Source organism: Girardinichthys multiradiatus, chromosome Y (genome assembly GCF_021462225.1).
Source record: "Girardinichthys multiradiatus isolate DD_20200921_A chromosome Y, DD_fGirMul_XY1, whole genome shotgun sequence".
NCBI classification, from domain to species: domain Eukaryota; kingdom Metazoa; phylum Chordata; class Actinopteri; order Cyprinodontiformes; family Goodeidae; genus Girardinichthys; species Girardinichthys multiradiatus.
The window spans coordinates 5,364,254-5,389,005 of record NC_061818.1 but is presented as its reverse complement, the minus strand read 5'-3'; the positions used below and the strand labels follow the sequence as shown (position 1 = coordinate 5,389,005).

The following is a 24,752-nucleotide window of genomic DNA, read 5'->3' as shown; positions in this document are numbered from 1 at the left end:
GCGGAGTGGAACCATCAGGCCGCATTCCTGGAGATACTGCACAAGCCACCTCCACCTCAGCCACAGCTCCTGTCATCTCAATTTTGTCCATTTCCACTTTCCCTGGCGCTACTTCACCCACAGTCGACGTAAGACTTTCACTCCTGTACACAGGGTTCCTACTGATGCTTCCGCTCCAAACCCAGAGAGTGCAGCCAACACTTCTTTATCTGCTTCTTCATCCCACTCCTCGTGTTCACAGAGGACCAGAACTCACTCCTCGATGCCTCAGAACCCCCAGGCTTCTCCTCATTGCCATCCGCTGCTTCTCCAGCACCACCCACAGTTTCCCCTACACTACCCGCTCTTTCTCCTACACCAGCCGCTGCATCCTCAGTGACTCTCAGCAGTCTGCAGCAGAGTGTGGCTCCCAGGTCCTTGACAGTGGCGGTTCCTATGTCTGCACCAGCAGCAGTGGTTCCCACGGATGCAGCAGCAGCAAGATCCACATCCAGTTATGTGTTAATAGTTACAAAGACCCTCTCTGTGCAGTCTTCAGTGCTGCTATTATTAGCATCTACAAGACGTTTCAGGTGGGGTCGCCTTCGTCTCATGATCCCGAGTTCTCTCACGAGGGGTTCCAAGTAGGCTCGCCTCTGTCACATCCCTTTCTCCAAGCTCCGTCATGGGGTCTTCCGATTTCCACATGACTCTCCAGAGCTTCCTTGAGGGTTCTTCCAATTTTCACGCGGCTCTCCAGAGCTTCGTTGAGGGTTCTTCCAGCTTCTATGCTGCTCTTGCAAGCTCGATGGAGGTTTTCTCAGGCATCCTTACCGCTTTCCAGAGCTACATCCAGGGCTCCGGTGGCTCCAAGGGTGCTCTCCAGGGTTCCTCCCTGGATTCCGGCTGTCCGAGCACCACTTACCAGGACTACTCCAAAGGATCCAGCGTTCTCTGGACCAGTCTCCAGAGCTAGACCGTCGATTCCACATTCACTGGACCAGTCTCCTGAGCTCCTCAGTGGGTTCTACATGCCTCCTTGTCAGCCTCCTGACAAGGCTGTTTATGGGTTCTCCTTGCCTTCTTGTCTGCCTCCTAGTAAGATCCTCCGCAAGTTTTCCCGGTCTCCTGACCAGCTTCCAGCCCTCCTGTGCTTCCGTCGGCCTCCAGGGCTCCTTCACTGCCACCGTTATGATCCTTGGGTGTTTGGGTGCTGTTTTTCATTCGTGTTTGTGTTTTGATCATTTCCTTGTTTTTTATGTTCGAAAGGTGTTGCCATGTAAGTTTATTCTTTAGGCGTAGTTTCTTACTTATTTCTTGTGTTCTGTTCTCTTTGTAATTTACTTTATCTTCTAGATCAGTGTTATTATATTTACCCTTGGTTTGTAGTTTTTCATTGGGTCTTGTTTTCTCACCTTCCTCTAGTTCCACTGCTCAGTACTCTCTTCTCCCTGCTTCTCCACATTCCACTGATTAGCTCAATTGGATCCAATGTCATTTTTTTACTCATCCCTTAGTGTATAAGCTCGCTGGTTGTCACTGTTCTTGCTGGTTCCTTCCGTTACATTACTTGTGCTTCATGTCCTGCTCTCCCTGCAATTGCCCTGTAAGTTCTCCTTATTGATTTATTATTAAAGGACTCTGTTTTTTCCACAGTCAATCTCTGCACTTGAGTCCTTTACTAGCTCTCCATGAGTGGCAGTGTTAAGTCTAATTTAATGACAGACAGTGAAGGTTGTACCTTTTTATACAGTACATGTCTGGTTCAATTGTTTGTGGGGTGAATGAATGAGAAACTGACAAATGACAAATGCACTGTTTCTCTATATTCTTAGATGGCTTTGCAGACTGGCCGGGAACCCCCACCCATCTGGAGAGTACAGAAAGCTTTGCTCCAGAAATTCAGCCCAAAGATTAAAGATGGCCAAAGACAGTTCTGTGCAACTAGCAATGTGAGTTTTCCAAATTATATGTTCTTAAGTTATAGTGCCTTGAAAAGGTATTCATACTCCATGAATTGTTTTTACAACTCAGTCTTCATTGTATTGTATGGGGATTTTATGCGATAGAACAACATAAAGTAGGGGACAATCATGAAGAGGAAAAATTGTCTTTTTTTAAGTTAATATCTGCAAATTTTGGTATTTGTTTTTGGTCATCATGAGTTCCACTTTTTAGAACCACCTTTCACCACAGTTACACCTGCAGGTCATTTGGGGTATGTCTCTACCACCTTTGTACATTTCTGGCCATTTGTCACGGAGTGACATTTGGACTTTGTTTTATGGTTTCTTGTGATGGTTTATTTTGTCTAGTTGTTTCTATTAAGTTTATTAGTTTGTCTTTTCTCCCTCTTCCGCCTCCTAGTGTTTACTACTTAAGTTCTTTTATGGTTGTTTTCTTTGTATGTATTATTATTCACCCTTGGATTCTTATTTAGTATATCTGTGTTTCTTTTTATTGTTTATTAGTTACTTTGCCCATCATCAGCCTTTGTAATTGTTGCACCTGTTCCTTCTGTTTCCCTGCCTCCTTGTCACACCTGTTCCCTGTTCCGTTGATTATCTGCCTTTGTTATCTCACAGTATATAAGTTGGTTTTGTGTCTTTGTTCAGGGCTTATTCTTTGTGTTTGTCACTACCCCTTTCCCTACCATGACTATGCTTTGTTTATGCTTCGCTTGGAGACTTATGCTACGTTTTGCCATAGTACCTGCAGTGTTTTGTAAGTTTTGGTTTTTGACTCTGATTCATACCTGCAGTGTTTTGTTACGTTTTTGACCCTTTGAGAAATAAACTAAGATGCGGCTGCCAAGCTCTTGTCTGCACTTTGGTCCGACCCAAAATCCCTTTTCGACACCATTATTCTTAGCAAAATAAGTCAAACTTAGTCAGTTTGGATGAAGAGTGTTTTGTGAACATTAGTTTTAAATTCTTGCCACAAACTCTCAGCTGGATGACTGTACCATCCTAACACATGAATATGCTTTGATCCAAACCATCAATTGTACCTCTGGTTGTATGTTTAGGGTGCAGGAAGGTGAACCTTTGCCGCAGTCTCAAGTGTATTGCAACGTCTAACAAGTTTTCTTACAGGATTGTACTGGATTTAACTCCAATCAACTCTGAACAATGTTTCTGTTCCCGCTGAAGAAAAACATCCCCATAGCATAAAGCTGCCACCACCTTGTTTCACTGTAGGGATACAGTGTACAGGGTGCTGTGCAGTAGACATAGTGTTTTGCAAAACCAAAACGTAAATTTTCGGTCTCATCTAAGCAGATCAATTTCTGTATCTACAGAAGACCAACTGGCTTGTGGCAAAGTGAGTGTCAATAATAAGTAATAACAGGTCCACATCCAATCTTCCAATTCTGGCAAAGACAGTTTATGAACGAAGCTTACCCCTTTATGATAAAAAAATCTATTTGGGGCTTTGCAGTTAGTTTTTAAACCATAGCACTAAGACTGCATTGGTAAATGTTTTAATAAATTACAGACCTATAACTAATCTTCCTTTACCATCTAAAATGAGAAAATTATTGCTAATAACGTTTGTGAGCAGTTTTACAGTAATGATGTGTTTAAAGAGTTTCACTCAGGTTTCAGAGCTCATCATACCACAGGAACAGAACTGGTGAAAGTCACTAATGATATTCTCATGACCTTAAATAATGGACTTGTGTCTGTACTTGTCCTGTTAGATCTCAGTGCTGCATTTGACACAGTCGATCATAATATTTTCTTAGAAAGGCTGGAACATGCTGTAGGGATCAGGGAAACAGCACTAGGTTGGTTTAAATCTTATTTGTCTGACAGTTTGTTCATATAAATGATAAATCTTCTTCAAACTCCAGGGTTACCTGTGGAGTACCACAGGGCTCAGTGCTTGGCCCAAGGCTTTTTACTATATATGCTTACAATACATACAATTATCTAGCAGAATGATATAAATTTCCACTGTTATGCTGGTAATAATCATCTTCATTTATTCAAACATCTCAATGAATCCAACCACTTAGATATACTACAGGCAAGTCTTAAAGACATAAAAACCCAGATGACTTAACATTTTCAGACAAGACAGAAGTGTTGTTTTTGGACCAAATTTTTTTATCTAGATTGCATTTAATTGGCCTTTGGTAATAAAATAAAGAACCTTGGTGTTATTTTTGACCAGGACACGTCATTTAAATCCCATATTAAACAGGCTTCTATGATTACGTTCTTTATTTTACCTCTGGAATATTGCCAAAATAAAAAAAAAATCCTATCCAGAAGTGACACTGAAATATTAGTTCATGTATGTGTTACTTGAAAGCTGGACTATTGTATTTCCTTACTATGCAGTTACTATACAGTTAAAAGTCACAATTCTCCTACTTTAGCCTGCCTTCATTGGCTCCCTGTTAAATCCAGAATAGAATTTAAAATTAATTCTCCTCACATATGTAACCCTTAATGATCTATATTGTCATTAAGAGCTTTGTATCTCTGACATATCATACATCAGAGATCTGATTGTTCCATATATTCCTAACAGAGCACTTCATTCTCAGACTGCAGGTTTACTGATGGTTCCTTGAGATTCTAAGTAGAATGGGAGGCAGATCCTTTAGTTATCTGTCTCCTCTCCTGTGGAACCAACTCGCAGTTTTAGTCTGTCTAGGCTAAAAACGTTTCTTTTTGATAAAGCTTGTAGTCAGAGTGGCTTAGATTATCCTGAGCTATCTCTGTAGTTATGCTGCTATAAGCTTTGGCTGCTGGAGGACATAATGGCCACTTTCTCTGACTCTGCTACACTCTCCTACTACTCTCCAGTTTAACATTATTTACTGTTATTTCAGGTTTTAACTTTAAGCTGTCTCTGTTTTTTCTCTTCATAGAAGCTACATATGGCCTTGCATTGTTTAGTTGTGACACCTTCATGGAGGGTGGGGCATCGGCTGAATTACTGCTGTCAACAACCTTATGTTCTACGATTGATGATAGTCTTGGCCCTGCCCCCCAGTGTTTAACCCTGTCTTTCTTCTAGGTAGAGCTATTGGCTTTGCTTATACTGCCACTAACGGTGCCCTATTTCATCCTATTGACTTGAAAACTGGCTCAGATCTTATGTGTTTAGTTGTGTTTTTATTCTAGATGAAGACACCTAAGGAGCTACTACTCCCATTAACATTTTAACTTTCTTTAACATAGAAAGTACTCCTGGATCAGTGTGTTTGTTTTTGTTTTTTTGTATGCTCTGTCTTGTCAAACCCCCAGGTGGTCATGGCAGATGGCCGCTCAGACTGAGCCAGTCTCTGGTTGTGCTGGAAGTGTTTTTTTCCTTCCCACTGTTGCTACATGCATGCCCGGTAGAAGGATTGCTGTGAGTTCTCCAGCAACACACTACAAGTGACTGTCCACTGTCTACATGCTCATCCAAGTGGAGTAAATACTGCAAGTCAGTCATACAATCCAATCTGCTGGGTTTCCTTAGATAGAAAACCTTTTCACCAATTTCAATAATAAACTGAATTTAACTGCATTGTTTGATAACTTGCATGAATTGGAATGTATGTACTTGACTTGGAATTTGTATGATTTGATTGAATTCGTTTTTGTTAAATGGCTTGAGACATCATTTGTTGTGAATTTCCGGTCTACAAATAAACTAAATTGAATTAAAAGACGTACATTTGAACAGTGGTGAGTCTAGAACGTTTGTCTTGGTATTACTTCATCTTAATGCTACAGTTGATCAGAATATACTGATTACAGATTTACTCAATTGCTAAGACACATTTCTTTACGTTTGCTCTCCTTTTCTCTAAACTATGAACACAAAACCCAATTTTCAAGCTGCATTCACAAGACCTCAAACTCTCACCTCAAAACAGTTCAATCTGTGCTCAAGACTGAACTATGTTGACAAATTGTACTCCAAGTCAAGCAAAATTAAAAACACGGCTGAGAAGTCTCTAAACACCACATAGAAAAACAGAAAATATAATTCTCAGGACATGAAGCTGTAGAAATAAATGTTTATTGTTCACTGTAGGCTAAATGCATGTTGCAAAACAAAAACTGCGTATTTAGCACTTGTATACAGTAAGCCTACGTAAAAATAAAATACAAAAATATACAAATGAGAAGTGCATTACCACAGCATTATTTCTCCACACTGGGTCAGGCCACAGGACTTCATCCACATCACAGGCCACATTTTGTCTGGCCAGGCAACGGGGAAAAAAAACCCTGGTATGCTGTATTCAGGCTTGGCATGGCTCGACAACTCTGTGACCACATGCGAATCCCTTGACTTGTGGGAGATTTACTCTGGTGTAAGGTTGGCGTACATATACCTTCCATCGCCATGAGGAGAATAATTCTTTATTGGGGTTCAAGAAAGGGGAGTAAGGTGGAAGGCAAAGAGTGATAAAACGTTGGTTAATATTGAACCACTCTCTAACCTGGAGGACTCTGTGAAAACTCACATTGTCATGGAGACATGCCACATGGAGAGGTCATCAATGCCATGACTGAGTGTGTAACCAACTATTTAAACTTCTGTATGGATAACATCATCCTAACCAGAACCGTGAGATGCTTCCCCAATAACAAACCTTGGATCACCAGTGACCTGAAGGACCTGCTTAATAAGAAAAAAAGAGCCTTCAGAGAGGGAGACAGAGAATTATTGGAGTATACAGAAGCAACATAAAGTCAAGATAAGAGACAGCAAGGAAGTGTACAAGAAGAAGCTGGAGAGCAAGCTCCAGCAAAACATTATCAGAGATGTGTGGACAGGGATGAAAAAGATCACAGGCTTCAAGCAGAAGGATGATCAGACTGATGTATGTCTAGACAGAGCCAATGAACTGAACACATTCTTCAATAGGTTCAGTTCAGAAACAAGCTCAGCATCCTCCTCTCCTGCTCACAGCCAAACAGACATTCCATCTTCCTTTGACCCACAGGACCCACAGCTGTCCAGTAACACCTCATGTTTTATTTTCCACCTCAACCCTAGACCCTTCTGCTTCTGCTTCTACATGTTTGCGTTCAACCATATCAGAAGATGCTGATGCTTCCTTTGCCTCCCCCTTTCACCTGTGTGTCTCAAGAAGTCAGGTGAAGATGCAGCTGGAGAGACTGAATCGGAATAAGGCTGCAGGTCCAGATCATGTCAGCCCTAGAGTCCTGAGGGGCTGTGCAGAGCAGCTCTGTGGGATTCTGCAGCACCTCTTCAAACTTAGCCTGGCCCAGAAGAAGGTTCCAGTGTTGTTCCGGTACCAAAGAAAACTCACCCATCAGTCCTCAATGACCATAGACCTGTTGCCCTGACATCTCACATCATGAAGGTCCTAGAGAGACTCCTGTTGGCCCACCTGAGTAAGCAAACAGTAAACCATCAGGACCCCCTTCAGTTCGCTTATCACTGTGGAGTTGGAGTTGAAGATGCCATCATACACCTGCTTCAACAAACCCACTGTCATCTGGACAAAGCCAGCAGCACTGTGAGGATCATGTTCTTTGATTTCTCCAGTGCATTTAACACAATCCAACCTGATTTGCTTTGTCAGAATCTCCAGAAGACTCAGGTGGAGGCCTCAACAATCTCCTGGATCAAAGACTACCTGACAAACAGACCACAGTTTGTGAGACTGAAGGGTTGTGAGTCTAACCAGGTAGTCAGCAGCACAGGAGCACCACAGGGGACTGTACTCTCACCATTCCTTTTCACTCTGTACACCTCAAACTTCCAGATGACTCCTGTCATCTGCAGAAATACTCGGATGATTCTGCAGTCGTGGGGTGGATCAGAGATGGACAAGAAGCTGAGTACAGGAAGGTGGTGGACCGCTTTGTGGCATGGTGTGGAAACAATCATCTTATCTTGAACGTGAATAAAACAAAGGAGATGATTGTAGATTTTAAGAGAAACAGGAATAAGTCAAAAACTATTTCCAACATGGGAGAAGGGTTGAAGGTGGTGGAGGAGTATAAATACCTTGGTGTTCACCTGGACAACAGACTAGAGTGGAGATGCAACTGTGAAGCCATCTACAAGAAGGGACAGAGCAGACTGTACTTCTTGAAGAAGCTTAGGTCCTTTGGTGTTTGCAGCAAGATGCTGCATATCTTCTATAAGTCTGTTGAGGAAAGTGTGATCTCGTCTGCCATCATCTGCTGGGGTAGCAGCATCAGAGCCAGGGGCTTAAAAAGCTCAACAAGCTGATAAAGAAGGCTGGTTCTATTCTGGGGACTCCGCTGGAACCTCTGGAGATCATTGTGCAAAGAAGGATTCTTCATAAAATGAAGAACATAATGGAGAACCTTGAGCATCCTCTTCATGAGACTGTCCTACAAAAACAGTGTGTCTTCAGTCAGAAGCTTCTTCAGATCTGCTGTAAGACAGAGCGCTACAGGAGATCCTTCCTGCCCACAGCCATCAGCATCTACAACGGCTCTTTGAGGAAACCTTCATAATGAGCTATAACAACATTTAATTTCCCTTTGGGATTAATAAAGTATTTTTGAATTTAATTTAATTGAATTGTCACAAACAATAACATAGATGGGGTGTTCATCCTGCTGCCCTAACAGAGCATCTCGCATGTGACTGAGGAAAATGAGGAACTGGTGAGTATTGTAGTGCCCCAGGTTGGCATGATGGTTGACAACCCCATGATTGTTGATGGCAGCACACAATGTGACATTGCCACCACACTGCCCAGGGACACCAACAATGGCCCGTTGGCCAATCATTCTTTGGTCTTGGCCATAGTGTGATTGGCCAAGTATACGCTATGGTACAGTGTATAGTATAGTCATACAGTTATTGATGTCAACATTAACATACTATAATGTCAAAAAATGTAATTACCTGTAATCTTCTCTAAATCGTCACAAACTCTGAATCTGCCTCACAAACCACTACTCTCAGAACTGGGTTATATATGTTCCCTCACATCATTGGCCACAAGTGTAATCAATTTTGAGTTGTGTTCAACTGGTGACACCTAAGCTTTAACTGTGTTTGACTTTTGCCACCTGTGTTCACCCTTATGCAACACAGGTGCATCACAATGAAAATATGTTGGCAAGTTGTGTCTAAACAGGTGGAAAGTGCTTATGGTTTTGCCAAAAGATTGACTGATTCAATCAGTGGGTTCAGGCAGCTGAGCGTTTGGTTACAACAATAAAACCCAGGGTTTTAGCAATTGAGAAAAACTGTAAAAGGCTAGAAGAATGACTGGTATTGTCTGGTACTGTGCTAAACTGGTTCAGATCTTATTTGTCTTGTTTGGTAATTCTAAAATTGCGACAAATAAATTCAATTGTGGGGTTCCTCAAGGGTCCATTATCTACTCGCTTTTATTAAACAGCCATATGATCCCTCTAGCTCAGCATATAGAATACTACATCTCCTACCATATGTATGCTGATGATACACCTTTTTATATCTCTGTGTCACCACATAACCATAGTCCACTACACTCTTAGTCAGTGTGTCCATAATAAAAATGAATGGATGAGTGAGATGCTGTTGTAGAACCTAACCCACATCAGACGTAAAGGAGATATTCATAACTACACTTTTTAGATTTAACTACACTTTTTAGATTTACATTTGAAAAATATCTGGGAGATCATTAATCCTTTTTGTAGCACTTAACAATGAGATGCGTTGTGCTGATCTGTCACATAAAATCCCAGGAAAATCTGTCTGAAGTTATTGGTTGGAACAGGTGAATAACACTGTCTGGACCAGTGTATGTTCCTGTAATCCTGTGCTCCATGGTTTTCCTCAGTATCTGGGCTACTTTGGAGATGCCAAAATGTGCTACCAGCGTCTATATGTGAAGTTCCTGGAGAACGTCAATAAGAAAGACTACGTCCGAGTGTGCTCTCGGAAGCCATGGCACCGAGCTGGCCAGGCCCTGAGGTAAGGCTACAGGTTTACTTTCTCCTGTTACTGGCTTAACATTGTTCACACATCATTATCCTGCTCCTTGGAGCTGTGGACAGGTGCTCACTGTGTGTTTGTCCTTCCTTCCAACCGTCTGGCAGACGCCAGTCTCTAGCTAAACAGGTGCCAAGCATTCACAGTCAAAGACAGCCACGAGTGGAGAGAGATGACAGAGACAAGGAGAGACAAAAAGAAAGAGAGCTGAAGGAGCAGAGAGCCAGAGAAAAAGAACATGAAAGAGAACAGAGAGAGAAAATAGAAAAGGAGCTTAAAGAAAGAGAGAGGAGGGAGGAGAAGGAGAAACATGAGAGGGAGCACAAAGAGAAAGAAAATATGAGAAAACGAGAAGAAAGACAGCAAAAACAGAGGGAGCTCAGTGAAAAAGAGAGAGAGATAGAGAGGGTGAATAAACAGAAAGAGAGAAAGGGGAGAGAAAAAGAGAACAAGGACAGAGAGAGACGGGAATATGAGCGAGAACAAAGTGAAAGAGAGCAGATGGAGAGGAGGAATAGGGAGCAGAGAGAGAAGGAGAAACGAGAACAAGAGTGGAGTGAAAGACTGAGACAAGAGAGAGAACAGAAAGATAAAGAGCAAAAAGAGAGGGAGAAAGGAGAAAGGAGGGAAATCTCTAAACAGGAGAGGAATATGAGAGAGAAGCAGGTTGAGCAGAAAGAAAGGGAGAGACGAGATGTTGAGAAAGAAAAGAGACAGGGAAGAGATGGAACCGCAGAAATATTAAGACTGAAAGAGAAGAGAGAAGGAGAGAAAAACAAGACTTCAAAAGACAGAGCTGAGCCTCCCCCAAAGAAGAGGAAAAAGTGGCTGAAGGAGGTACCATCGTCTTCCTCTGAGTCTGACTCCTCCCGACCCAGTGAGGATGAAGGTCAGCAGCTTTGTGTGCACATGGTCATACATGTCCGTCACATATTGTCCTCTGTCAGTGACACAGATGTTGCTTTTATGGCTTCAGGTTTTGTTGTCAGACTTCACATTGTTTACAGATTGTTGTGAAAAGACATAAGATATACATAATAAATTACATTAAACAGTTTTTTTATAAAAACACAATTGTTCCCAACCAACATCCACACAGCTGAAGCTAGGAGAGAGTCCAACTAAAGTCACTCTGGCAATCAGTGTCATTAGCAGACTAACTGCTCTAACAGAGCAGACAGTCTGGTGTGTTTGAAGATATTGTCATCTTGTGGTTATGTGCAAAGAAAGGTGTGAACCGTCATGGCCTCACATGCAGTAAACTGCAACCAAGAACTTTACAGCTGAAAGACTAGTTTTCAAAGTAATCAACAACCTCAAGGTGAAAGGTCCAGCTGCAGTAAAGAAGGCTTCGGAATGTCCTAGAGTGTGCAGTGAGTCCAGTACTGTCTGCTCCAGAATCATCTTGCTGCCAGTGCAGAGCTGCAACAGGAGGGTGTAAGTCTGTCAGCACACACAGTGAGATAAAGAGGGACAAAATACTTCTATCAAAGAAAAGCATCAAGAACACACAGAGGTTCTGCAAGAAATATAAAGATGGAGAGACTGCTGCAAAGTTATTTTTTTTTGATGAAGTCTCCTTTTGATTGTTTGGAGAAGAAAAGGTCATCAGAACATTAAAGTTTTCCAGTGGTCAGGAACTTCTCCTGATGTTAACCCCTGTAAGAAGCGATGGTCAGTTCTCAAAGAGTAGGTGGGGGAACAGAAGCTGACAAACTTGGATCAAGTCCAAGCACTAAGAAGACAGCAATCTATCTACAGAGGTTCATACCCTGCATATCAGAAAAAACTAAAGAAGCTATATAGCATCAACACAGGAAATATTGAACTCTAATTTTATGAATAATTTCATAAAAGCTTATAAAAGTAAGACCAGTGAAGTCACCAAACACATTTGTGTCAGAATCACCACTGCACTATGTCCACCCTCACACTGTATCTCTGTGCTCTAGGCCTTGTGCGGGGAGGCGTGAACAGTCGGGCTATGAGGGAGATGTTCAGGAGCTACGTGGAGATGCTGGTGAGCACAGCACTCGACCCTGATATGATCCAAGCTCTGGAGGACACCAATGGTGAGTCTCACGTTTACATTACAACTATTGACTTATAGAAATATAATTATTTACTGATCATACAGTTGAGAGATCCTGCATGGTCAGAGTTCATAAACCCCCTTTCATCAGCTGCAATTTGTCATGATTTTTTTAAATGTACTCTCTTTGCAGTTTAATAATAAAGGACACAACTTAAGGGGATTTTAAAGATCAGCATCAGGTTCACATGTTTTCATCTAATGTAGATTTCCAAGAGTCAAAATTTTACAAACAGGCTTGAATATACACACTATGTTGCCTGAGGTATTTACTCACCTATCCAAATAATTAAAATCAGGTGTTTAAAATCAAGCACCAAGCATGCAGACTGTTTTTACAAACATTTATGAAAGAATGGATCGCTCTCAGGAGCTCAGTGAATTCCAGCATGATACTGTGATAGGATGCAATCTGTGCAAGTCCAATAAGTCCAGTCGTGAAATTTCCTCGCTCCTTAATATTCTTCTGTCAACTGTCAGTGTTATAAGAAAGTGGAAGTGATTGGGAATGAGTCAGTCATGAAGTGATAGCCCATGTAAACTGATGGGGCGGGGCAGTGGATGCCGACGAACATGGTGCGAAGAGGTCGTCGACTTGGACTTGAAGCTTCTAGAATCACCAATACCTCAGCACTATTGAACGTATATATATGTATAAGCCTGTATGTATAGTTTTGAACCCTTTTGGAATGGAGGAAATCTAAAAAAACCTAAATGATGTCAGCTTATAGTTGTACAAATCCTTGAAGCTGTTTAATTTACTATCTATCCTGGAAAGGAAGTGTTTAAATGCGTCATAGAAAGCCCTACATGAATACAATGAATATTTTCTTTCAAGAAGCGTAAGTTAAAAGTGAAGAACTATTCTGTTGTTCTCACTGCTTAGATGAGCTGTACCTCCCTCCCATGAGAAAAATTGACAGCTTACTGAGTGCACAGAAGAAAAGGTTGTTGAGAAGAGTCAATATGAGTGCTCAGCATCAGGTAAACATTCACGTTCTTCTTTTTGGCTTCCACACTTGCATTCCAAAACACTAGAACGATTATTTCAAAAACACTAGTAGAAGAGTTGAGCTACAACTTCCCCTCTTTTTCCAGGAGGCTTTACATATGTACCCCAAAATGACAGCAGACCCTCTGGAGTCAGGAGCTGTCAGAGTTCATCTGGGCGGTGAGGGTTACAGCCGTAAGACCCTCAGTCGTGTCAAGAAGAGTGTTCCAAAGCAGCAGGTGAGAAGATATGGCAGTATCACACTGGGTTATAGATCTAAGCTTTAATTAGAAGTATCAAACTACAGGTCCTTCTCAAAATATTAGCATATTGTGATAAAGTTCATTATTTTCCATAATGTCATGATGAAAATTTAACATTAATATATTTTAGATTCATTGCACACTAACTGAAATATTTCAGGTCTTTTATTGTCTTAATACAGATGATTTTGGCATACAGCTCATGAAAACCCAAAATTCCTATCTCACAAAATTAGCATATCATTAAAAGGGTCTCTAAACGAGCTATGAACCTAATCATCTGAATCAACGAGTTAACTCTAAACACCTGCAAAAGATTCCTGAGGCCTTTAAAACTCCCAGCCTGGTTCATCACTCAAAACCCCAATCATGGGTAAGACTGCCGACCTGACTGCTGTCCAGAAGGCCACTATTGACACCCTCAAGCAAGAGGGTAAGACACAGAAATAAATTTCTGAACAAATAGGCTGTTCCCAGAGTGCTGTATCAAGGCACCTCAGTGGGAAGTCTGTGGGAAGGAAAAAGTGTGGCAGAAAACGCTGCACAACGAGAAGGGGTGACCGGACCCTGAGGAAGATTGTGGAGAAGGGCCGATTCCAGACCTTGGGGGACCTGCGGAAGCAGTGGACTGAGTCTGGAGTAGAAACATCCAGAGCCACCGTGCACAGGCGTGTGCAGGAAATGGGCTACAGGTGCCGCATTCCCCAGGTCAAGCCACTTTTGAACCAGAAACAGCGGCAGAAGCGCCTGACCTGGGCTACAGAGAAGCAGCACTGGACTGTTGCTCAGTGGTCCAAAGTACTTTTTTCGGATGAAAGCAAATTCTGCATGACATTCGGAAATCAAGGTGCCAGAGTCTGGAGGAAGACTGGGGAGAAGGAAATGCCAAAATGCCAGAAGTCCAGTGTCAAGTACCCACAGTCAGTGATGGTCTGGGGTGCCGTGTCAGCTGCTGGTGTTGGTCCACTGTGTTTTATCAAGGGCAGGGTCAATGCAGCTAGCTATCAGGAGATTTTGGAGCACTTCATGCTTCCATCTGCTGAAAAGCTTCATGGAGATGAAGATTTCATTTTTCAGCACGACCTGGCACCTGCTCACAGTGGTAAAACCACTGGTAAATGGTTTACTGACCATGGTGTCACTGTGCTCAATTGGCCTGCCAACTCTCCTGACCTGAACCCCATAGAGAATCTGTGGGATATTGTGAAGAGAACGTTGAGAGACTCAAGACCCAACACTCTGGATGAGCTAAAGGCCGCTATCGAAGCATCCTGGGCCTCCATAAGACCTCAGCAGTGCCACAGGCTGATTGCCTCCATGCCACGCCGCATTGAAGCAGTCATTTCTGCAAAAGGATTCCCGACCAAGTATTGAGTGCATAACTGTACATGATTATTTGAAGGTTGACGTTTTTTGTATTAAAAACACTTTTCTTTTATTGATCGGATGAAATATGCTAATTTTGTGAGATAGGAATTTTGGGTTTTCATGAGCTGTATGCCAAAATCATCCGTATTAAGACAATAAAAGACCTGAAATATTTCAGTTAGTGTGCAATGAATCTAAAATATATGAATGTTAAATTTTCATCATGACATTATGAAAAATAATGAACTTTATCACAATATGCTAATATTTTGAGAAGGACCTGTATAAAAAAAGCCAAAACAGAAATCATATTTGTTGTTGTAGAGTGAAATATTTCAAGTCTTTATTTCTTGTAATTTTGATGATTATGGCTTACAGCTAATGAAAACTCAAAATTCATTAAGAACATTAGAATATTGTGAACAAGTGAAATCAGCCAGTTTATCAGCTAATTAACTCAAACATCTGCAAAGGTTTCCTAAATGGTCTCTGCCTGTGTCAGTAGGCTGTTCAATCATCAGGAAGACTGCTGATGGGACAGATGTCCAGAAGACATTCAATAGGCATGTTTACAAGGACATAAGTATTCAGAATAAAGGGCCAATTGTAATAACAATGCATAATGTAAATGCGCCAATCTGAATATTGTGATCTGATTCAGCTTGATTGGAATGAAATTGTATTCCGAATGAAACGGGTGATTTATGCCAATTGTCAATCTAAACGGTGGGCATGTAAACACTTGATCGGATCATTCTGATTGTGGCAAACTGACAGGACTGGGCATGTGTGCCCTGTGTCAACACAACACATTTCCACCTTTAGTGGCGAGACGCAAAATCGCGGGGAAACATCTGGTTTATTTCCACATTTAACCTGTAGTGGCATTATAGAAGGAATAAGGCCTCAACCGCTCTCAGAAACTGGTACGGCTCCAATCTGGACGGTCAGAACACTCAGAATCAACACACTATCACGTTTGCCGTTTGCTTTTTTACATCACAGGCAGAAGTCGGTTGTGGCAGATGGCCTCTCACACTGAGCCTGGTTCTGCTGGAGGTTTTCCTTCTGTTAAAAGGGAATTTTCCTCTCCACTGTCTCTACATGCTCATCTAGGAGGAGCGAATGCTGCAAGCCACTGCCTTGATGCAATCTGCTGGGTTTCCTTACGTAGAAAAACTTTTAATCAATTTGAACAATAAACTGAATCTGACTGCACTGTTTGATCGTTAGGAATCTATGTACCCAACTTAAAATCTGTATGATTTGGTTGAATTGACTTTTTAAAGTGCCTTGAGATGACATGTGTTGTGAACTGCCGCTATATAAATAAATTGAACTGAATTGGACATACATCTTCTGCGGTTGCTTTAGGGAAATTCGACAACTCTGTATATCAAAGTGCTTCTCTTCTGAATTAAGAGTGGTGCACGAAAACACACGTCATGATTGGATTATTTGATTCACACTTATTTATTTGAATCTAATCATGAAATTTAATGTACAAGTCAACATAGCTATTGACACCCTCCACAAGAGTGGTTAGCCACAAAAGGTGAAAATGTGATTGCTGGTTGTTCAGAGTGCTGTATTCATGGTGTTACTGCACTTGATTGGCCAGCAAACTGGGCTGGTCTGAACCTCACAGAGAATCTATGGAGTTCTGTCAAGAGGAAGATGAGACACAGTGGAAACAACAATGCAGATGACCTGAAGGCCACTATCAAAGTAACCTGGGCTTCCTAAAGACTTCAGCAGAACCACAGGCTGATCTCCTCCATGCCACGCTGGATTAATGCAGTAATTCATGCAAAAGGAGCCCAGACCAGGTACTGAGTACATAGAAATGAACCTACTTTCAGAAGCCTGAAATTTCTCTTTAAAATATCTTTTTTATTATTTCTGAGAAAATTTAGCGCTTGCATTATCTGTAATCCATTATTATCACAATTACAAAAAATAAAGGCTTGAAATATTTCACTCTGTGTGTAATGAATCTTTATAATATGATGTTACTTTCTGAACTTTTTCTTGATATTCAAATTTCTTTTTAGATATAACTGTATATGTGTCCCTAATGTATTATGGGTAAGGCAGTGGTGATTTCTTTAATAAAATAAATAAATAAATAATAATAATAATAGGGTATTTTTACATAAACTTCCTTCTTCTGGAATCAAATATGAGGCGGACTGTCTGTCAGCTGAAGCTTGACCCTATCTGGCTAATCAACAGGACAATGGTTCCAACCACAGCATCAAATCTGCAACAGAATGGCTGAAAAGTGGGGGCTCCATAAGAAAGCTGCACAGAAAAAAATGCCTGCAAATCTCGATTAACTGAAACAAAGCAGTAAAGAAGAGTGGAACAAAATATCTCTCCAATGTCATGAAAGACAAATGATTGCTTCAAGTTATGACAGCTACGTGGTCATTCTACATAATGCAGAATCACAGAGTGGACCTTTTTACACAATGCTGCCACATTTTAGATTAGTCAGTCAGTCAGTCATTTTCTACCGCTTATTCCATAGTGGGTCACGGGGGAGCTGGTGCCTATCTCCAGCAGTCTATGGGCGAGAGGCAGGGTACACCCTGGACAGATCGCCAGTCCATCGCAGGGCAACACACAAACAACCATGCACACACTCATTCATACACCTAAGGTCAATTTAGAGTGACCAATTAACCTAACAGGCATGTCTTTGGACTGTGGGAGGAAGCCGGAGTACCCAGTGAGAACCCACGCATGCACGGGGAGAACATGCAAACTCCATGCAGAAAGACCCCAGGCCAGGAATCGAACCCAGGACCTTCTTGCTGCAAGGCAACAGTGCTACCAACTGCGCCACCGTGCATGGTGGCGCAGATTAGTTTTTATTTAAATAATGAATGACATGGTGTAAAAAATGTCAACTATTTTATCTGAGGTGCTGAATTCCTTGTTGAGTTCGCTTACGTAAGCAATGCTTGAGACTAACTTTTTATTTTACAGTGGCTCTATATAAAACAAGAACTTTCTTAGTGTTTTTGCCCCTTACATTCCACAAACAAATCATTCATTTTTTTAACCTTATTTCCCTGAGCAGAACATGGAAAGATCTAAGGAAGAGGTCAGGAAAATGGGAAAGTACTTCCTATTTTGCTGAAAAGTTGCGGACATCCTATAAAAGAGAAGATATTTGTTCGGTTTGCTATTTAACTTGTCCTCTTTTAAAATTCCTCAGGACATGAAGCTTTCAATTGAAACCTGTCGAATATACAATCTGTATCATTCTCTTCACCACTACAAGTATCACACCTTCCTGCACTGCAAGAAGGAGGTAAGTATCTATATCCAGTTCTGTGATTAGCTTGGCTTTTCTGTGTCCTCTATCTGAACATTGTAGAATCTTTATTTATTTATTTAAAGGTTTATTCCAAGCCAATAAGAAAACGCATATAATACAAAAATAAAGTAAGTATAGTGTACTACAGAAAATAGCAAACTATATGTTTGCTTTAATTGGACTCACTCCTCTGCTCCCGAACAACGTTTGTCACACAACTTTTTTGCATCCCATTAATGACAGCTTTGTTGGCTGTTGAATTTAACTCTGCTGTGCAAAAAGTATAAACCACTATAAATTTGACATTGAACCTATAATTCACCTTCTGTGAGAGACGCAAGGCCAGGTAATTAAAACTCAGTTGTTCCATCACTAAAACTGTGTACGTGCAGAGATGAAACATCGAAACAAGTTTATTGACCAGATTTGATTAACCATATTGTATATAAATCCCAGTATGTACATGTACAAAGCATAGAGAACAGCACAACAAAGCAGATTTAGTAAAGAGCAAAGAAAGCATTTTACTTATTTCATTGACTTAGAGAAGTAAAAAACGTAAAATCTGTATTATTTTGGTGGTTTTTGGTCTATGATTCACAGAAAAAACTAGTGAATGGGAAATATTAGATTAAAAGATTTTCGTCCCTAGGTTCTGCTTACATTTTAATATGTCACCTTCAATGTATTTTATAAGAATGTATGTGATAGACCAACACAAAGTGGTGCATTATAGTGTGGTGGAATGAAAATGGTATAAAGTTGTCAAACATTTTACAAATGAAAAGTGTGTGTTACTATTCGGCCCCCTTTACTCTGATGCCCCTAAAAAATCCTGTGCAACCATTTCCCTTCAGAAGCCATCAGTAAATGGAGTCCAGGTGTTTGTAGTTTAATCTAAGTATTAATACAGCTGTTCCGTGAAGATCAAAACACTTTGGGCCTGATCTTCAAAGATTCCAAATAAGAAACGCTAAATTGCTTGTAAAAAATAAAAGCACATGCAATAAATGGGTGATCTACAAAGATTGTGTGCACAATGAAAAACAGGTGCAAAAGCGATTTGAACTACCCTATTTAAATAAGGATATTGTGTGTGCTACTGGCTGTCACAATATAGAGCAGAGCGGCTGTAAAAGAAAGATAAGGTTTGAAGCCATGGAGTTGGAGGTAATAAGAAAATATATTATAACAAATAATAAGAAATTATTTAAGTATCTCAAAGTGCTACAAAATAACAGTAAAAACATTTAAAAATGCAAACCATTTGAAGATCAGGCCCTATGTGTAGAGGAAAACTAACACTGCACATCACACCGTACCGATGGTGAGACTTGGTGGTGCCAGCATCATGCTGAGGGCATCTGGTCAGAGTTGATGGGAAGATGGTCGGAGCTAAATCCAGGACAATCCTGGATGGAAACCTGTTAGAGGCTGCAGAAGACTTGAGACTGAGGTGGAGGTTCATGTACAAGCACGACAACCACCATAAACAGAAATACAATGGTTTGGTTTAGATCAAAGCATAATTATGTGTTAGAATGGTCAAGTCAAAGTCCAGACCCAAATGTAGCTGAGAATCTGTGACAAGACTTGAAGAATCTATCCAGTCTGTCTGACCTCGAGCTATTTTGCGAATAATTCCAAATTATAGATGTACAAAGCTGGTAAAGACATATCCCAATAGAGACAGACTCCAATAGACTCACAATAGAATCACATTGAATACAAATAAAGTACACTGACTGTATGAATACTTTTGCATGACACTGTAAATGACTTGTGTGAATAACCCCTAACAGAAATGTTTATATTTAATCTCCTCGTCATTTCCTTTTATTTCAATCCCCAAACCTATTTTCCTTTGTAAATTGATGTTACGTCCAGTGACAGATAAAGATGTGGTACAACATGCCCAACCCTAACCCTCTGCCTTGAATCAAGTCATGCTTAAAGCATCAGTTCTTTTTGACCATCGTCTACCATAGACCCTAACCTCACAGATGACCTCAGGTATGTTGTAGAGATGTTATGACTCTTGTGATGTCTGTACCTGACTGTTGTTTCCTGTCCAGACGGATAACATCGAGCAGGCAGCTGAGGACCCTGGCCAGGAGGAGGTGGTGCAGCAGTGCATGGCCAACCAGGCCTGGCTGGAGAGCCTTTTTAGCTCCTTCATTGAACTTCTTACCCTTAGTGCCAAGGCCTGAAGGAGGACCAACGCCTCAGCCTCTGAACTCCTGCATCCACCCACAGTATCAAGTAGCCAGAGGTATTTTGCGTTTGTGAAGCGAAAGAATCCCACTACACAAACGGTTTGGTTGCAACCAGAGAACAGCTGCCAGCAGTTTGTTTGTGGTACATGTTTTATTGTAGAATCCAATCTTAGGTGCCTCTTGATTTGAAGGTTTGTATTGACAAACAGAGGATTATGAACTCTTTGAATGTGGTGGATTTTTCACCAAATCTATAAACAGAAGTCATGAGGAGAGGGTGGTCAGAGATATCCTCAGAACTTTAATGGACACCTAAAAGCTGTCTGTAAGGATGTGTTAATAACTCTGGTTTGTATCATTTATACAGTGACACTTTTAAAAATGACCACCCTAACAGAGGGTTGTTTGTTCTTATTTTTGAAAAATATTTTAATGGGATGTACATAAAATGAGCCGCCCTACTTTATTGGTTTTGTTCAAACCCACAAAGTTCAAACTGGGGATGAGTGAGCTAAAATGAGGCTTTAGTGGACTATATGATGTTTGTACAATCTTCAGTAAAGATAAAAAAGAATAAAATGCTGTTTGCAGGACCAGAAATGTGTTCTGATCCAAACCATGATGTGTTTGTTTCTTTTTAAAAAGATGGTTCAACTGCTACAAATGACTAAGGAATGAAAAAATAAAGCACGCCTTTCTCTAAAGAAATGTGAGATTAAAAGAGCCTCTAGCAGCCTAAATGTCAGTGTTTAATGTTGGTCATTTTTATCTGTTTGTTGTTGAATATTGATGATGATGATTATTCCTATTGTTCTGCCTCTTCTGGAGACTCTTTCAATGTGTAAACACTGTACAGCTGCTCCATTCTCTAGTTGGCAGTTACTCCTCTGTACATGAAATTCCTGTATTTGACAAAGGGAAATAAAACTGATCAAAATGACAAACATGATTAAAAATAAACAGCATCTTGCTCAAGTTTTTCACCTTTGCTTGAAAGAATAGAAGTACAGTGCCGTTACCATAATTCACATTATCTACTTATCGGCCTGGATTTCCCATTCAATTCAATTCAATTCAATTCAGTTTCAATTCAGTTTTATTTATATAGCGCCAATTCACAACACATGTTGTCTCAAGGCACTTCACAAAAGTCAGGTACACACATTCCAATTAATCCTAATCATTGAACAGTGCAGTCAGATTCAGTTATTTATTCAAATTGGATAAAAACGTTTTCTGTCTAAGGAAACCCAGCAGATTGCATCCAGTCACAGATTTGTAGCAGTCACTCCTCCTGGATGAGCATGTAGAGACAGTGGACAGTCACTGGCGTTGACTATGTAGCAATCCCTCAAACTGAGCATGCATGTAGCGACAGTGGAGAGGAAAAACTCCCTTTTAACAGGAAGAAACCTCCAGCAGAACCAGGCTCAGTGTGAGCAGCCATCTGCCACGACCGACTGGGGGTTTGAGAGAACAGACCAGAGACACAAAGAGAACAAAGAAGCACTGATCCAGGAGTACTTTCTATGGGAAGGAAAAGTAAATGTTAATGGCTGTAGCTCCTTTAGTCGTTTCATCTAGAAAGAAAGAACAGATAAACTCAGAGCCAGTTTTCAAGGATAGAGTCTGAAAGAGAGCACATAGAGTTAGTCACAGTAAAAGCTCAGTCAATTGCTATATCTAGGAGAAAGAAAGGGTTAAACAGGGCCATGTGGATCATCGGTAGAGGGTGAGCATTAAGTTGTTGCCAGCAGAAGCTCGGATGATGCCCCTCTCAAGAAAGGTGTCACAGGTAGACACAGAGTCAGGCCAGGTGTAGCTTCTAGGAAGAGAAAAGAGAGAGAACATAAAGTTAAAAGCTGAAATAACAGCAAATAATGCAAAATTGGAGAGTAGTATGAGAATGTAGCGAAGAGGGTGAAAGTGGTAATTAGGTCCTCCAGCAGCCTATGCCTATAGCAGCATAACTACAGAGATAGTTTCAGTTTATTTATTTATATTGCACTTATTTACAACAATGTTGTCTCAAGGCACCCCACAAAGGGTCTGGAACGGCGCGGGGCTGCTGGGGGGCCAAACTAAACTGCCAGAGCCCGCCCACCCCAGAACGGGCCATGTGTAGGGACACTAAGTAAAATAATAAACTGATAAAGTTTGTCCATCTAGAGCCCACTGATGGTCATTGTTATACTAAAAACCACAAGGATTGGGATACCTCTCTCTGTCAGACTGATTATAACCATTGGAAAAGAGAAGGGGTCATACAAGTAGCAGAAATGGAGGGTGTGTTTGTACCTCAACCATAACTGAGCTGGTTTTGGCTAAACCTGACACCACCTTACTCCGTCCAACAGGGAGGGAGGAAGGCAGAGATAAAAAATAAGGAAGATAGCCTAAGCCTGTCATTGTTTTCGTAATAGCTCTGACCCACATACAGAGAACACTCCGGAGAGAGAATGTAAAGTTATAAGGTTGTTTATTTGGAAAACAAAATGAACAGGGAACGTAAACAGGCAAAAACTCCAACTGTTGGGGAAGAGGGGAAGAGAACTGGTAAATACAGGGAACACACGTAGATGGCAAAAACCAAGAAATTTCGGGAAGGAAACATAAACGGCTTACTGAATGGATGTGGTCAGGTCGCCAGGGATAGAGGGATTCAGGACTCATTTTGTTGAAGTCCAGTCTACGTAGTAGATCATTAGGCAGTGACTTAATTGTGCTTGGAGAAAGGTGAGGCTTAGTTCTTGGTCCAGGAGATGAGAGTTGCAGGAAACTGCCAGCTTGGTCGAAGATCCAGACGAAAACAAAGTAGAGAACAAAATCCACAAAATGAAGTTAAACCAGAAAACACTTAGCTCACAGGGTCCGTGGCTCAGAGACATAAATCCAAAAGTCCTGGTTCTGGTCTGCAAAAACACATGAACAAAGTTAATCCATAAAACGAGAGATGAAGCATAGACTTTGCATTGGCTGAGCTTGTTACCACAGAAGGCAAACACACTGGCGTTGAAGTACTAGCAGCCTCCCGCTTAAATACTCCACCAAGCAATCAGCAGGATAAGTCACACCTGTCACCCAGCACTCCTGGGAAGCTCAGCACAATCTGGAAAACACTGAGACACAAGTTGCAAGCACAAAATATACAAACACAACCCAGATCCTGACAAAGCCACTCTAACTATAAGCTTTATCAAAAAGGAAAATTTTAAGCCTAGACTTAAAAGTAGACAGGGTGTCTGCCTCACGAACCAAAACCCGGAGCTGGTTCCACAGAAGAGGAGCCTGATAACTAAAAGATCTGCCTCCCATTCTACTTCTAGACACTCTAGGAACCACCAGTAAACCTGCAGTCTATGAACGAAGTGCCCTGTTAGGAACATATGGCCCAATCAGATGTATGATGGAGCTAGATCATTAAGGGCTTTATATGTGAGGAGGATAATTTTAAATTATATTCTGGATTTAACAGGGAGCCAATGAAGGGAAGCTAAAATAGGAGAAATATGATCTCTCTTTTTAATTTTCATCAGAACTCTTGCTGCAGCATTTTGAATCAGCTGAAGGCTTTTAACTGCATTTTGTGGACATCCTGATAGTAGAGCATTACAATAGTCCAGCCTTGAAGTAACAAATGCATGGACTAGTTTTTCAGCGTCACTCCTGGATAGGATATTTCTAATTTTGGCAATGTTCCGGAGGTGAAAGAAGGAAATCCTAGAAACCTGTTTAATATGGGATTTAAATGACATGTCCTGGTCAAAAATAACCCCAAGATTTTTTACTTTATTACCGGAGGTCAATTTAATGCCATCCAGGTTAAGTGATTGACTAAGCAGTTTCTTTTTTAAAGACTCCGGTCCAAAGATGACAACTTCTGTCTTGTCTGAATTTAGAAGCAAAAAATTTAAAGTCATCCAAGTTTTTATGTCTTCAAGACATGCTTGTAGTCTATCTAACTGGTTGGGCTCATCAGGATTTATGGATAAGTAAAGCTGAGTATCATCAGCGTAACAGTGAAAATTTATCCTATGCTGCCTGATAATTTGACCTATTGGAAGCAAATATATAGTAAAGAGATTGGCCCAAGTACTGAACCATGTGGTACTCCACAATTAACCCTGGAGTTTAAAGATAATTTATCATTTACATAAACAAACTGGAATCTGTCAGACAAATAAGATTTAAACAGGCCTAGCAACGTTCCCCTGATCCCTACATTCATGTTGACTAAAGTGGTAGAGTTCATTTACATTTATTTTACTAGCACACACACAGCTTATAAGCACAGTCTATAGATGTCCCATACAACTAATGGTGAGGACATTCCAGAAGCTTCATGTTAGCCTGCTTGTCTGGATGTTTGTGAGATCATTGTTCTGTTGAAACAACCAGCTATGCCCAAGTTTCAACTATCAGAGCCAAACTGTCACCTTCAGATGGAAGGACATTGGTTAGGATGTTTAGGAACAAACCAGGAGGAATCAAGGCTAAAGCCTACCATAAACTGGAAGTTGCTGGAGCACCAATGTGCCAATTAGCTGTTCTTATTTTCTTTGTA

The 24,752-nt window shown here is 40.9% G+C and overlaps 1 protein-coding gene across 2 annotated transcripts in view; it reads left to right on the top strand.

Annotated features, from left to right (window-relative positions):
* LOC124864545 (proline-rich protein 12-like) overlaps window positions 1-21,148 on the top strand; it is a 78,453-nt gene extending 57,305 nt beyond the window's left edge. For both annotated transcript variants that reach the window (XM_047359362.1, XM_047359364.1), the window contains exons 9-16: window positions 1,815-1,931; window positions 9,779-9,912; window positions 10,038-10,819; window positions 11,883-12,002; window positions 12,909-13,006; window positions 13,121-13,252; window positions 17,871-17,966; window positions 20,048-21,148. In XM_047359362.1, the coding sequence (XP_047215318.1) occupies window positions 1,815-1,931; window positions 9,779-9,912; window positions 10,038-10,819; window positions 11,883-12,002; window positions 12,909-13,006; window positions 13,121-13,252; window positions 17,871-17,966; window positions 20,048-20,182 (1,614 nt within the window). In that variant the 3' untranslated portion in view covers window positions 20,183-21,148. The remainder of the gene's footprint in view (window positions 1-1,814; window positions 1,932-9,778; window positions 9,913-10,037; window positions 10,820-11,882; window positions 12,003-12,908; window positions 13,007-13,120; window positions 13,253-17,870; window positions 17,967-20,047) is intronic.
* Window positions 21,149-24,752: the final 3,604 nt, after the last annotated feature.